The sequence below is a fragment of the Diuraphis noxia genome, unplaced genomic scaffold (assembly GCF_037042655.1).
Source record: "Diuraphis noxia isolate RWA-SAM2 unplaced genomic scaffold, SU_Dnox_SAM2 contig0003, whole genome shotgun sequence".
Lineage (NCBI taxonomy): Eukaryota > Metazoa > Arthropoda > Insecta > Hemiptera > Aphididae > Diuraphis > Diuraphis noxia.
In genome coordinates, this window is record NW_028301713.1 from 58,394,686 (window position 1) to 58,411,867 (window position 17,182).

Below are 17,182 nucleotides of genomic sequence, written 5' to 3' on the forward strand. Positions count from 1 at the left end.
TAATCTAAGCATTTTCAAATGGATAATTAAGAAAATATAAAACATAAATAAGAAATGGACAGTTTTTTTTTCGATAAAAATATGATTATTTAGTCTTGAAAACAAACAGTAAAAATAACATTATTTTGGATTAAATATATTCCATTTTTAAACTAAGTTTATAATACAAATTATTAATTTAGTATAAATATTAAATATGTTTGAAATGGATTGATTTACTTATGAAAACAATGATGAAAAATAAAATAAAGTTGATGATAAGGCGTACGTACGACATTTAACAAGCAAAATAAGACTAATATTTTTTACTGAAATGTTAATTTTTATTTTAAAGTACAAAATTAATACTAACAGTTTTTCCAAACCAAAAATATACTGAATAAAATAAATATATTTGTAGTACTATAATTTAGAAAGAGACGCCAAAATTGAAATAAAAATTAGCCTCGGGATAAAGTATAATGTGATAAATGTACTTTTTAGACTTCGTGTTCAATCACGTTGTTTCTAAAATCACAAAACGTGTAAAAACTACTTAAAAAAAGTTGATCGTTATATAGATATTGGAGGAGACTCAAGGGCAACCTTGGTTATGACATTGTATTATTACAACTCTTGATTGTGTTTGTTGTATTATCGTACGTCAATTGTATAAATTAAAATTAACATGTTTAATATTTTATTTACAGTGATCGAAATTAGAGGGCTGTGCAAATGCTTGTATACGATTATTATACAAACTTATAAATAAGAATTTTGCAATGCTAATTATACTGCCTAATATAAATGGCAATACATAATACTTTTCCAAAATAAAAATTAATAATAATTTAACTCACCTGGCTAAAGCCATCCTAAAACATGTATCAATGTTTATGTTCAATTTTACTTTTGAGTAATCCACTTTTAGCACAGCCACTTTACCAACTAGTATAAAAATATCGAGAATATTGCACTATATTTTTTCACTTTTTGAGTTAAAATTAAAAATTAAACATTTGGCACGGTTACAGAAATTATAAATAAAAACAACAAATTTTGTATGGAAAAAAATACTAAAATTTAAACGAAGGTAACCTTTGACCCGGGTATTCTAATACGACACGTTTTTGGAAAGAATCGCACAAGCCAGCGGACACCACACCGGGCTGGAACGGAATGAAACAAAGTAGATACCATCGAGAGGCACGAGGTTAGTGTTTTCGGAGGGGAAAAGTATATAGCAGTGCGTACAAGTACAATAATAATTTATAATGCGTACAATAATTTTACGAAGTTATATAATAAATAATTTTATAATAATATATACATGATATAATATATTTTTATATGATTCTTAGTGTTCACTGTTTAATCTTTAAGCTTATAACATATGCACTACCTACTCATAAAATATATATTATATTTTGAAAATAAAAAAATAAAAAAACTATAATTCTAAATGTATTACTCAAAAAATAGTAAGACGAAAAGTAAAAGAAATATTGGAGCTTATTTGATCGATTGAAAACAATTTTGTGAGGGGTTTTGAAATATTTTTGGGGCAATGGTTTTTTTTTTTTTTTTTTTTTTTTAATCTTATACCCATAGGCACAATTAATTATAAATAATCAAACATAAGCAACAATTGTATTATTCTATACTCAAAATTAATTAATTAAAAAACATTTATAAAATATAATGAATTTTATTCTTTTCTAAATTTAAGAAAAATACTGTAGGTGAAAGTCGAATTATTAAAGCCAATATTGTTAATAATTGCATGGTAAATAGCATTTTAATTTGAAAGAAATTATTTTTACATTGGTGTATGTTGATGATTTATATGCGCATTAGTTGCCATACATTAGTTCAGGAATGTGAAAATTAAGTTTGTTATTATAGGTATTACATTTAATTGTTAATATTTGTGTTAATAAAGAAAATATTTTCTAAAATTATAATATATGTGCGATACGATATAACCAACAATTGTTGTAGTTTAAATTATTGTATAATACATTATACTAGCTATGCCCCTGAGCATTGTCCGACCTGAAAATGTTTTTATTTATAAATATATTTGTAAAAGAAATTATAATAATATCATGTATCTTATAATTATAATAGCAATGTAACTAATGGTAACCACTAAACCACGTAAATAGACAAAAAAAAATTAATAATATTTTTTCATGAGCTGAAAAAAATTCAAGCATGTGCTACCCTTTAGTTATAAGGGTTGATAAAATAAACTATAACCATTAACCACCCTCAAAGTCTCAAGGAATCGATGAATATAAATGGTATAATTTTTCATTGAAACCGGTCGAGTGGTTTTTAGCTTTAGATAAATAAACACAGGTTAAGAATATAGGTAGTGACAAAATATAAAAATTATCAGTGTTTGTGTTTTATTATTATGTAACCTGTGGCAATTATTTATACATGCAAAAAAAAAAAAATCCCTCTAAAAAAAGGCTTTTTAGTTTTTCCAACTTTTCCAAGCAACTTTTCCGATGTTTATTTCTGTTTAAATCTCAATTTGAACATTACAAACCTTAACAACAAAAATGTGAACCGTTCTCGATTGTTGTTTAACAAAGAACAGCTTTTAAATTTTTCAATATAGTTCATATTATGATAAAACTAAAGAATAATTTTGGTAACTATTTTTTAAATAATATATTTATGTTTCTCACTGAAACATTATTCATTTTATAATTTTTACTTATCTGAAAGTGGAATAATATTGTAATCAATGCGATCATAATTATGTAATAAGTGACAAAAATTAAGATTAAAAAAAGAATAAAAATTATGATGTAATATAAGTAATACATTTAAAAACCGATACAAACTATAGCTATTTCCATAGAAATTGACAATCTAATTATTCTAAGTTGAGTATTACTGTAGTTTTAATTATATTATAAATTCAAATACAAAATGTTTTTATGAAACTTATACGGCGTTTCTTTTTTTGAATAAACATTCGCCAATGGCAAACGGTTTATTAGATATTTCTATCATGACTTTTTTCTGTAATAAAACCTATAAAATATGACGTGTTGATTTCTTAAAAGAAAAACTATTGATAAGTAGCAAAATAATATTTATATTATTAAAGTTATATTTTCTAGTCCATCTGAGAACATTTTTATTGAAAGCTGATTAATGTAACAGATAAAATTCAATTAAACGTAAATTAATTAATTATTTTTTTAAATGTACCTTCCTATTGCATTAGGTCATGTTAGTTTCTTTAATATTGCAAAGTTTTATCTTTTAATTTATTATTATACATGAAACACTTAATTGATAATTAATATTTAATCATAATATTGGACTAACAAAAATATAGGACAGAGAAATTAAATCTTATGTCTACATTATAAATTAAATTATATTACCTACACCCCGCCACTTTAAATATGTATATATATTGTATAATGTATATCTTCTTGAGACATATATTATATTATATTATGTTATTATACAATACAAGTTATTTAATATTAAAATCGTTATTTATATTTTATTGACCGTTGAAATGTTTGTATCTAAAATAATTTTAATGAAACAATACATTTAACATTAATTTTATATTCATTAAAAAGTAATTTAAACTCTACATTTTACAAAGTTTATTGAAAAGGCGAGTTTTTTAATGAAATTATATTTTTTTACATAAATTACTTATTTTTTATGATTTAAAACTACTTTATGAAAAATTCCAAGTTACATTCTTTATTGTTGTCTCGGTTACACGGCTTCTATTAAACGAGGACGCTTTGCAAAAATCATCGTATATTTAAACAATAATAATATTATATAGAATTCTAGGTTAGAACGGGCGGTGGCACAGATCACCATCGGCTGATTCCGGACCTGCTAATTTTAATGCAGCTGCCAGCCATAATGTTTAACTTCTAAAATATAATATATCATCGACATATCACGTTTTGAATGGAGAAAATAAGTAAAATATGTAATTTCTTACAATTTACTTCTCAGTATTACACTATAATAAAAAATAAAATCATATCTATTTAAGTACTCTTTAAAATTCTTAAGAATATATTGTCTTCTTTTAATGTTTGGATTTCTTCAACAAGTAGTAAAATATTTAAATAACATAAAATATTGTTCGTATGAATAAATTATGGCCATAATAGCAACTTAATATATCGATGATGATGAAGATCATACATTTTAAGCAATTAACAAAAACTTTCAAGATTGTTTTTTTTTTTATTACCTAGAGGTTATAGGTAGGTACTTTATATTTTTTAATACGTTAAATTATTATACTACTTGTACCTACAACCTATTTTTTTTCACTAGAAACTTAAAAAGTCTATAAATGATAACATAATTACAAAGATAAACATAAACTACGTACGTGAAACGTGATTATTATTTTTTGCGAAGGTGACTGCACCATTGAGAGTATATATACATATGTACATAAAATATATATTATAAATACAATTATATCAATTAAAATTAAATTTTAAGATGCACGTCGATATCATTGACTACAAAATACATCGCCCATTATAAGTTATATATGATAATATTTTATATTTTAACACCATAAAATGTTTATATAAATTTTTCCAACAAATCATACTTTGGTATAGTAAGTAATAAATATATTAAACGGTTTTTTTTCAACGTTATTTTATCGGTCTGGCCCTGATATGATGTCAGAAACGTCAACTCCTCTACTGATACCACAGAGTCCTTGGCACGTCTGTACAACAGGCTCTTTATCATTTATTTTTTTAATGATTCGTATAGTAAGTTTTTATGACTTATAACATAATAATAGCAAAAAGGAATAGCGCTAGCAAAGGATAATATTTTTGAAAACACGCCATTTATAACATAAGATAAATTAATTACGTAGACGGTTAATCTCAACTAGCCTCAAATACTGTAAAATAATAAGAACGCTTTATGTTTAGACTATAAAATACAAATTATTCAATATTATTACGTACAACATATTACATTTTAAATGTACCTATGCTTTGAAATTTTTATTGCAAATGCCAAGTCAATGTTCCAGAGACAAAGAAAAAATAATGTTATATTTGAGCACCCTATGAAAGAAAGTGCATAAGAACAAAAAAAAAATGCAAAAGAAAAACTTCTTCAGACCCCTTTCACCTGTCTCTTTCTCCAAAAGAGATCGACACAATTTCACGAGTATTTACGTAACAACGGTTACGCGTGCTAATGTTAAATCAACTATATAGTACTACTCGAACCAGAAACATAGCATTGTTTAGCAACAAAAAATTAGGTTAAAATATGAATAAAGAACATTTTAACACCATCTGGTAATTGTAATAAATTTCTAGACTTTAAAATAAATCAAGAAATTGATGTATTATAGTAACATTGTTTATTTTCAAAAGTATACATTGTTTAGATGTGCAATAAAAATACTTTAATAAGTTGACTATAAAATACAAGTTAAATAAAACATTACGACTTACGACATGATGGGGAGATAAATGTCAAATCAAAATCTAGTAGTGTTCTGTAAAAAATAAAATACTTACATTAATAATTAATATGTTGAAGCTTATTTAGTTATGTATATATATATGTGTGTGTATTATATAAATACAGGTATATGTTAAGTATATATTATGTGTTTATATGTTTATACATTTACATAAAAAAAGTTTAAGTCGTAATTTTTTTTTTTGGTTTTCCATTAAAAAATGGAGCACATGTGGTCCAAATTATAATTTAGTAACTAGGTCAAGGTTTCTCGCAAACATAATATTTTATAGCTGCAAATGCAACATATGCGATACTTTATTATGAATGTTAAGTTATAAGTACTACATATTTGTTATACGCTCAAAATCGATAAAACTATTTTTCTGGTATATAATAGTTGTAATATAGTTTTATTTAGGTTGGAAAGTATTTTAGTTAATACTGAAAATTTGCTAAAGCCAAATCTATATTTAAACTTTTGTTAATATTTAAGGTGTATGGTTATATTGTTTTGGATCCTTAGAAAGTGGCCTAGAGAGATTTATTATGCTATAATACATACAGATAACTAAAGAGGCCTCCAAACCGAGGAAGAGTTAAAAATATGAAGGTTGAAGGTGTTTCCTGCTGCTACGGGGACAAACACTTTCCAATATTATACATAAAGTAAACTCATACCTATATATAATACTCTACATAAATTTATTTTCAGATAGATTATTCTCAGGGCTATAAGTACGAAGGCGACCAATATCCAAACTTAGACTTATACTTCAAGATCACATTCGATAAATAAAAATATTCTAAATAATATATGTTTTGTATTTTAAACACTCAATGGTCTAATAAATGGTTACGAATAATGAAATACGAAAAACATAACCATTAATAGACCTAATCATATAAAGTGTACTTTTTAATGTTTAATTAACTATGCATATAACATTTCATTAAACATTTTTAATTATAATTCAATTTGATCTCCTCATTAGAAAGCAATTACACTATACATTTCCTTGGTTTCTTAATATTGAATTCTTCGAATATTTTGTTAATATATATCAAACTTATAACATATATGGAATTAATTAAAATTTAAACACAATATTATGTAATGTTTAAATTTACTTATTGAGTTCTAATACCTAAACACAAATGTTCTATAATAATAAGAAAAACTCCCTTTAACTGTTAAGTTTTATATTTAAAAATTTAAATTATGATTATTTAACATTATGTTCTAGCGTTTTAAATAAAGCAAAGTAAATTTAAAATAAATGAGATATGTTTTAATAAACAGAATACAGTTTTAGTATTCCAATTTTTGATTTTATAATTTTAATAAAGTTAATTTAACGTATAAAATAATCAAAACTGAATAGTACCTGTGTCTGTGTTATATTATATATATTATTAGATCAAATTAATTACTTGGAGATTTAAGTTATTAACGATTTTAATAATGTTAGCTATAATATTGGATGGTGCGATGTATAATTCAATTGATAATGTAAATTCGCCAAGGACTCGGTTGTTATAAATCAATTAACAACTGCGTAATTGTTATTAGAAGTAGTTACTTTTTAAAAATCTCAAATCAAGCGATCATAACATACAATATACATTATTTTTTTTAAATTTTATTTGTTGTTTATTTCGATTTACCTACTTCTCCTCTCCCTAACACAATACTTAACAGTTTAAAACATGATAAGATGACTTCATTTTCACCTTAAAAATATTGAAGTATGCAATCGAAAAGGCAGTAATATAATTTTTGATGATTGCTTTCTAATGGAGAAATATATTGTACAACAATGATAGTCGGTGAGAGTTTCATACATATATTTCACAGAGAAATGTACCATAGTGCTGCGATAATGACGCCAGAAATGAAGCTGCCTGTAGAAATCGGACGTTTTCTCGACTTTCCCATTCACCCGAACGCTTTCAGGCCACTAAAAATATGGTGGGCGTATCGAAGAGCTTATTAGTACAGTAGATATACAATATACATGCAATATAATATGTATGTACTAATATCACCTACATGCCAACATGATAACATATGAGCAAATATTGAAAACGAGAACTATAATACACTGCTGTTGTTGTTATCAAACCTATACGTATAACATAAAATTATGTTTATCTAAAAAGCCATAATATTCATTACAATGAAACACAATTGACACATTCATCATATTATGCAGTTGTTATCAATAGAAATATCTAGACATCCTACTTACCTTGGGTCAAATTTATAATCATGAAAATATCTATGTTCTATAATATTGTATAACGACTTGTGTTCAATAGTACCTACCATCATGGTTTTAAACACTATAATTATTTATAACCAATGATATACAAAAAACACATTTAACATTCAGTTTTCTAAATATAATTCTAAAATACATATATACGTGCTTAATATCCCTATTTATTTAAATATATGAAAACATAATTTAATTTCATAATTATGAAATCCAGATAATTTATAATACATTTATTATGTACACCAAGGATGTGCATATTATGGTATTTTGTTTATTAAATTAAATTATGATTATTGTAGGTGATACGATACATTAATATTATTATGCACATCATTTTGACTTCTTATTAGAAATGCTAGTACTTGAAACAATACTTTTTGATTTAAATGAACAGATTCATCGTTAAAATGTAAATCGAGATATAGGAAACAATAAAAATGATGTATACTATAATAAGGATATGCGCAGAATTGAGCACGGCAGCGCAATGTGAAAATCATGTTCTGCTCAAATAATGAACAGCTATTTATTTTCGTCTATTGTTGCGATTTTGTTCGACGTTGTTGGAGGCGGAAGTTTAACCGCATTATTCTAACCTAGATGCTGGGTAACGTGTACGACAAAACTCTCTCTGGTGTACCTACCTATCCATCGGGCGTCGGCGGTGGCGGTTTGGTGTACTCACTGCCGGGTATTTCGTAACATCTGCCCTGGCCGCCTTTCTTTAATTTCGAAAGCTGCTGTCAACGGGCTCGGCTTTCACAAAATCAAAGACAAAAAAACATAAAGCCTTTCCCTCCCCAAAACTTAATAAGAATGAACGTATGCATAATAGAATATTTGGACTTTGGTTACAACGATTAACAAATTATTTACATTTTCAAGAAAGTTACATCGACCAAACGTCATATTGGAGAAAGTACAGAGCTGGAGCTAGAAACTTTATATTTGATGTATTAAGTAGATCAGCAATTGCTGATATTTAAATAATTACATTGCATATCTGCATTTAAATACAATACTGAATCTAGAATTATTTTAAAAGTAAATTTTTTTTATATGATCTAGAAAAACGTATTTAATATATTTTAGAGGGTTAATTCCTCTTTTAAAGCATTAAAATATAGTAATGTTTATAATACACTGATTTGATATCCGTAAGTAATCAAAATAAAAAAGCAGGTAAGTGGGTAACGATCTAGTTGTTGTAAATTAGGTGTTCACAGAGTCATTGTATACGAAAACGTTTCTGAGCGAAGGTTTATCAACCTATTATATTACTAAGTATATATTTGATGATATTATTGAGAATAAAGTAATTTATTTTATTATTGTCTATATAGGCATCAGTACAAAAGTAGGTAAAAAAAATTATATTTGAAAATATAATAAAATATGCATTTATATAATTTTAATTTTCTTGGGTACAGTATGAACTATTAATGACAATCTTTGATTTTTTTTTTAATTTCCAACACGAAATAATTTTTAAATATTTGTGATTTTTATGAATTTTATCAAAATTTTGGCTTCAAACGCTCATAAAAAATTATTGCTGATTTACGCACAGTTAATTATTTTTTAATTTCCACTTACAAAAACTTATGAAGAACGGTGTATAATATTTTAAGTTTTTTGAATGATCAAAAAAAAAAATTATAAAAAATCTAATAAAACTCGAACATTTCTTATATATCTATAACTTATACTCGTATATATATATAACTCAAAAAGAAATAATATTTTGAAAAATGTACGGTGCATATAAATTGCTAATATAACTATTCAGTAGAAATGTTCTTGTATTTAATATTATTTTTGTTGAGTTACATTAGAAAACAAAATCGTTTTTTTTTTCGAAAACTGGTTTTAGGTAAAAATCTCAGTTTTACTTAATTTCTTGTTTATTTTTCCAGACGCTTTCAAAAAATATTGAAATTTTTTAGGTTTGATCTTCTAAAAGTATAAAATAGATTCAATTTACCACTAAAAAAGATTCTGTGAAAGTAAATCGAAGCTTTTTTACTGTTCTATAACGTAATGACAGACTAAAAAAACAACATACATCATTGTATAATCAAATAAGTAACCGTACATTATGGAACACATGCTCAAATGACAACTAATAGACATGTCTTTGTGAAGTTGACCATTGGCTTTGTCCGACCTATTAACAAAAAAAAACAGGGAAGTCACTCCGTTGTATCGTTGATATAGACTGTCAAGTGTTAACCACGTCGTTGAGTAGGTCACTAAAATGCATGTATTCAATTTGAATATCATTGAATACGCTGAGCATCAATTTTGACAGCGTAAATTTCTTAAAAAATTTGATAGTGTATTTACAATTTATTTATCTATTAGTATACCTAATAACTAATAAGTAATAAGATCAGTTAAACAAAACTTTTACAAGAACAATTCAAATATAGTACTATTATATTATTAGCTATAATTAAATTGTGTTCGTAACAAATCAATCAACTGTCAATGTGCAGTATTCATAATATTTATCGCTATGTTTTACCTGAGAGGAGAGAGGCTTAACCTCTCCCCCCCCGGAATATAAAACTTAATTCATCCGGTAGTACCGGTAATATCCTAACCCTATTAATAAAATATTAAAGCCCCCACTCCCAAAAAAAATTCTGACTACGGCACTGATTCTTCACTACGTTTCTTTAATGTCAACAATTTACGATTATGGGCTTCTGTTCGCTCCTGTGATCCAGCCATTCACTAAAATTGGCACACAACAAGAAGTCTACTAATCCATTGCAATCTAGGATAAGGAAAATTGTCTCATCTATTCAAACACCCTCTCCTAAATTGTGCCTCCCTACTAAAGGTATGGTAATACTGTATAGTCTACGATAGGTACATGTTTAAACTGAATCTGGAAGTAGTAATAAAGCACTAATTACTACAATACCATAAATACACATAATCTTACATACTATTATTCAATAATCAATATAGAATATGATACATATATATATATATATATATATAAATTCACAAAAATAATGGATAGCTAATAGATTTTTTAATCAGACTATTGTAAAAATAAAAGATAAATAATTAAATTTGTGTTACCTAAACATAAAATCATAAAGGTAATAGTATCTATAGGTATTTTATAATAGTAAGAAACTAATAGATATAGCATATAAATAAAAATATTCATGCAATAGAAAACTATTGCCACGTGTTTTATTTCCGCCACGTGTTTTAATGAGTCCTTGTAAAGTTCGATCGTCTTTATTGTTAGCCTCGTGTTTAGCGTTCATAAGTCTTTCTCATTGTGCATTAGACCAGACCAGAGTCATTTCGACTCTGTTAGCTGACGGAAAAAAGATATCCAAATTCACTTTCACTCTTATGTGTTCATCTCTTTCATCCCCTCTCTATTCAAGTCTGTCGTTACTCGTTCTCCACAATCCACACTGACCCATGAGATTCTTCACACCACTTATATTTGAGCTCTAATTAAAGAGATTATAGTCCCTTTAGTCTTAATGCAATAAACTGATTTCTAGCGTATTAGTAAATCAGGTGAAAAACGGTAGCCATTTATTATTATTTTCCTCATTATATTCTTGCTTCAATAACTATTTCAAAAAATCAATCTAACCTAACAATAATACTAATAAAATTAGCTATTAAATGACTATATTATTATAATTTTTATAAGTATATAACAAGATATATATATATACACATTATACTGTTTACGCTCTATACTTTTTTTAAGTATGCAAATCAATTTCTTAATCGTATAAATAAAGATTTTGCATTGTAAAATCATTTATTATGACTGAAAAAACAAAGTATATTTGATTAATCAAACACCGGAATTCAAAAATTTTTTATATTAATCATTTCATCATTTTATCATAAAATATTACTTATATTATAATCATTACAATAAAATTAAACTAAAACATAATATCTGCATATTATATAAACATAGTGCCCTCTCTAAGATCAAAGCTAAGATTTTCTGTTATATAAAACGTATACACACATAATAAAACAACCTGCAACCCCGTTAATCGGCGTATAGTGTATTTACCACTAAACCACTATACATATATTTGTTACATTTGCTATTCATTGATCCCCAAAGAATTAAACGGTTAGTTGCCGAGGCTTAATTCAAATTAAAAAAAAAAGAATTAAAATTAAATTCAGAAATAACAAAATATTATGATGCACTTTACCGTAACAATATGTAGGTATATTTTACTTTTATCAAATAATATGATAAGAAATTATTAGTTATAACAACACGTAAACACATTAGTCATACCTATACTATAGAAACATACGGCAATGTGACCCAGAAATGACAGAAATAATATATCTGCTCAAGTTATACAATGTTTACCTTGCCAAAATGTTTTAGTAAAATTATTAATTTTATAATATAGGTAGTAGGTATATCAGTATAATAATAATTTAATAGAACATCATTTAAAAAAATTTACGAATTTAAATCGTTTTGTATAGGTCTAGTTTAAAATTATTATTATATATGCAAAGTGTATGATTAATGTATCATCATTTACGTTTATAATATTATAATATATCAAAAATAAAACACTAAATAATTATAAAATAATAGCACTAAATAAGAAACAACGCCACAATGTGTGGTGCCCGATTAAACAACGCAGTATTTATAGCAAAATTGGTTACTGGACACAGGAAATTATTGATCACAAGTCAGTATTTAGGTTAAAGGTAAATAAAATACCTATCGACACTCTCTATTTCTGTCTCCATATTTGACTATTATACAATTATTGAAAGAAAAAACATTATAATAAACAATTTCACATAAGTTTCTACAATATTTTAATTTTGAAAGTAGGTAGCTTATTATATAATATTATTTAAAAAACATCTAAAAAATAAAATATTTAAAATAATGAGCATTAAAATGTCCAAACGTTTTATAACACTAACATTGTATAATAATATTTACCAAAAAACTAATAGTAATCTAATAGGAGCATAAAATAATAGTAATATAGGATTCAAATTATATAATATCATATTAGAATTAAAACAAATTTAAAACAATTAAACAAATGATATAACATAATATTTGAAAAAATGTTCTAAACTGAATTTGGTTTACCTAATATGCATTTAGTTTACGAATCTTTGTAATTGTTCGTTTTCATTGATTATTTTTTAGAAAAACCATAAGATTACCCAATCATAAGACAAATAAAAAAGTAATTTATTCAAAGCACCAACTACCCGTGTCCAATACCTATCCAACTTTCACCATCTTCGACCTCAAGTTACGCTCATTGGGGAGGTGTTAAATGTTTATCATAATGTAATATTGATATGTAAATATTGATTATTAACTATTACCTAAACTCCAAAATAATCTGTATATTTTCGTAATATTTACAAATTTTAAATTTAAGCACTTAAAAAAATTGTGACTGTATTTTATACTGTATACTTGTATGACTTAACTTATTATAAGAAACCATGAATTAAATTAAATTGTCAAATTTTTAACTCACCATCAACATTTTTATCAAAGATAAATTGAATAAATTGAATAATAAAAAAAAAAATTTCAATTATGTGGGTAATATGTATAAGGACTAAATCATATTAAAATAATACTTTTAACATGAAACATTCATCATTTTATAGATTCTGAGCAGAACTCATAGGTATAAAAATATTTATTATACAATGATGTGTGTTGTATTTAGATTTTTTTTGTGTATATACTTAAATTATTCAAGCTCATAATTTAAAGAATTTATTTGTTTATGTCGAACAAAAACGAGTTTACATCCCAAAATATAGTAGGGAAATTTGTTTAAATTAATGTAAGATAATCAAAATCAAAAAAATATATAAGTTGTGTTGGTGGTGTGGATTAAGTTACAGTACAGACAATTTTTCTATCAAAACAAAAAAATGTAAGCAAATTTATAACAGAAAACATAATTTATTATACTTAAAGTATTATTTAAAATGGAAAAACTAAAAAAATATTCAATAATTTGACTTGACAGCTATAAAATATATTATATCCTTCTCATAAAAGGCCACCACACACAGCGGATGATTTAGAACGTCTGAAGACTTCTTTAATAGCAGCTGATCTGACCCATACGACCTCGGCACATTATTAGGGTCCAGTCATACACAATGACCGTGCACTCTTTGTTGTCTTAAGGACGAACAAAATAAAAAAACCTACACAGACAGTTTTATTACTTAGAATTTATTCAAATGTCTGCCGAAATAACGATTATATTTAAAGACAGGTGGACGCAAAAAAAAAAATTTAACCAAGCGTTTTCTCCAATTATTTTTCGAAAGTTAAAGAAAAACTTATCATGCTGTACAAATTATTTTTAATATATATGAACACCAGCAAATATATTGAATAGTTAATACCTCATTTTTCAATTATTAATTTATATACATATAATATTTTTTTAGGAAAAAAAAGAAAATCATGCTTATTTTGATATTGATTGTAATGATAACACAACATTATCATCATTATTATTATTACAATCACTATTATGAAAAATGTAAGTTATATATTTCTATTGTACTGCACTAAACTTTTTCATGCTGTAGTACATTTTTTTTGTTTCTGTTGCTTTAAAATATACTTCGATAAAAAATATACAATATGAGTGTTACAAAAAAATTAGAAAAGTACGTTTTGATTACCTAGCCCTGTGTATAGTTAATAAAAGAAAATTACACTTTTGCGCATCATCGTTACGTAAAAGTTTTTTTTTTTTTTAAATTAATATCAAATTCTTAAATACTTCCGTTAATGGCTTAGTGCTATATGTTTTATTTCTTTATAAAAACCAATTGGATGTTTACGGGGCACAATTGATACGAATAAAGTAAGAGGGCTGTGGGTGTCTCGACAGAAAGACGGACCTAGTTAACACCGGTTTCGAGAACGAGGTCATCATTGACTTATGGTATAGACTATAGAGCACCTGGCCGACCCGACACAAATACTCTAAACGGGGCCCGCCATTATTCTACATTTTCCACCGGACTAAGCAGTGTAATTTACGATTATTCAAATCATTTGTCTTACTAGCACACTATATTGCTCAATTTCAGGTTAGATCAATATCTTTAAAACAATGCATGCACTAAGCTACTGCATCATAAATAAGCCCCAAAAAACGAAAAATACATGTAAGGAAGTTATTTAAAGTAACAGGATATAATTACGAATAAATCAAAAAACTAAAAGTATTTGAAAGAACAAAAATTATGATTTAAATAAAATTAACACAAAATAATAGTATCAACAATCTACAAATGAAATGGCATTCAAAAAAATAAGAAATACATTTCTCGAGTTAAATTTGTTGACTTTTTTAGTACAATTTACTGAAAATTTACATTTACTGCAACTACGTATGATTGTGTATACTAAACCCTTTTCATGAATACATATTAATCTTTATGATCCTATAAATCATGATGTTAATAATTTATGAAAAATAATAACATATGTCATATGATAAGAGGAATAACACATTGACATACATTGATATCTTCAGAAATCATCATAATACCTATGTTATACTTATACATTATACCTATACGTTATTCATTTATATTTCCCATACACAAACATATTAAACAAATACACATAATATGTTTATTTGAGTCAGCGAGAGGTTAACTGTTTGATAAGAGGGCAAATAAACACGACATGTAAAATACTTTCTAAGAGAAATGCGGTCAACACGCGTATTGGTGAGTAGGGAGGTCGCGCGTTGTGCAAAACACTGGGGTTCGATTCGTTCCAAATTTCACGCGCCTGTCGCTTTACCGTCATTTCGGTCAAGCCCCTACAATTCAATTTATTGCCATCTCTCTTCTTAGTTACATAACATGTGCAGGTTAAATTATTTAGAGAAATCTCTAGAAGGTAGCGAAAAATATTATTTTTACCTTTATGTGTTTTGAAAAAATTTGAATAAATGAAATGTAAGTAATACTATTATAGTATCATAGAAATATAATATAATATAAGTGTATACGTGTAATGTATTATGCATATAATACTAAATGCCGAATATATCTAAATTGTTTTAAATAAAAGTACTAGAGTATTTTACAATATTAAACAACTCCAAGTATAACTGTACTTATCTATATACTATACTATCGCAACTGCAATTTAGAATAAATAGTAAAAAATCCGAGAAAAAATTGATCTAAAAATATTATTGATTATTTTATTAGGTTATTAATTATGCATTTATCATTATCATTAGCATAACTATATTATTATAATTTAAATTAAAGTAAAATAGTAGCATGTATGTACCAATTGTACCTTTATTAGGTAAAATAGTTTTATTTCAATTTGTAAACATAATTTTGTAAATTAGTTGCATCAAAGTGCGTTTAACTTTTTAACCCACTAATATAGCTGACGATACTCTAATATCGGCGTTACATCGCGATCCTGAAATTGCTAGATTAAGGATCCAAAACCACCTTAACATGATTAACTTATGGGCAAATCGTTGGAAAATAAAAATAAACAAAACCAAATCAATTCACGTAACATTCACTTTACGAAACTCTAACTGCCCTCCAGTTACACTCAACAACAAAGTCCTTCCTTCAGAAAACGAAGTTAAGTACTTAGGGCTCACATTTGACAAACGTCTTACGTGGGGTCCACATCTAAAACTAAAGCGGAAACAAGATAATCCCAGGCTGCACCTCCTTAGACCCCTTTTAAAATTTAAACTATCCCTAACAAATAAGGTGACAATATATAAAGCGATAATCCGCCCGGTCTGGCTCTATGGCATTCAGCTATGGAGGTCTTCAAAGCCTTCAAACACCAGAATTCTACAAGCTTTTCAATAAATATGCCTACGCCTAATAACCTCCGCCTCCTGGTACGTAACAAATAAAAATCTTCACAAAGATTTAAATCTACCTACCCTTAACGATTTGGCCAAATCCCATTATACCAAATTTTTTCCAACCTCCACACTCATTACAACCCTTTAATCCAAAAATTATCCTCTACAACATACGCTCCCAAAAAACTAAAAAGGCTGTGGCCCCGAGACATGCTCAAAGCATAAACACAAAAAAAACTAAAACTATACCAAATAATTAACTAACTTAATATTTCTTGTCAGGTGGCACTGCTGAGGGCCTTCTTTTTCTAATCTCCTTAATGTCATATAAATAAAATTGTGTCATCATACTTACTGATTATTGTAAAAATAGATTGTAAATATATTCTTCTAAATAAAAAAAAAACCCCCCACTAATATACACTCCATAATCTAAAGTCTAGACTATCCTTAAACAAACAAAAATAAATTTAATTGAAT

At 26.2% G+C, this 17,182-nt stretch overlaps 1 protein-coding gene across 4 annotated transcripts in view; it reads right to left on the reverse strand.

Moving 5' to 3' along the window:
• rdx (BTB/POZ and MATH domain-containing protein rdx) overlaps window positions 1–17,182 on the reverse strand; it is a 50,823-nt gene that overhangs the window by 20,338 nt on the left and 13,303 nt on the right. For 2 of the 4 annotated variants that reach the window (XM_089224416.1, XM_089224414.1), the window contains exon 1: window positions 840–1,165. The exons of 1 other annotated variant lie outside the window; for it this stretch is intronic. In XM_089224416.1, coding sequence (XP_089080542.1) covers window positions 840–853 — 14 coding nt within the window. In that variant the 5' untranslated portion in view covers window positions 854–1,165. Of the gene's footprint in view, window positions 1–839; window positions 1,166–5,489; window positions 5,534–17,182 lie in introns of those variants that run through there. One more of the 4 variants, XM_089224415.1, reaches the window with a different exon arrangement.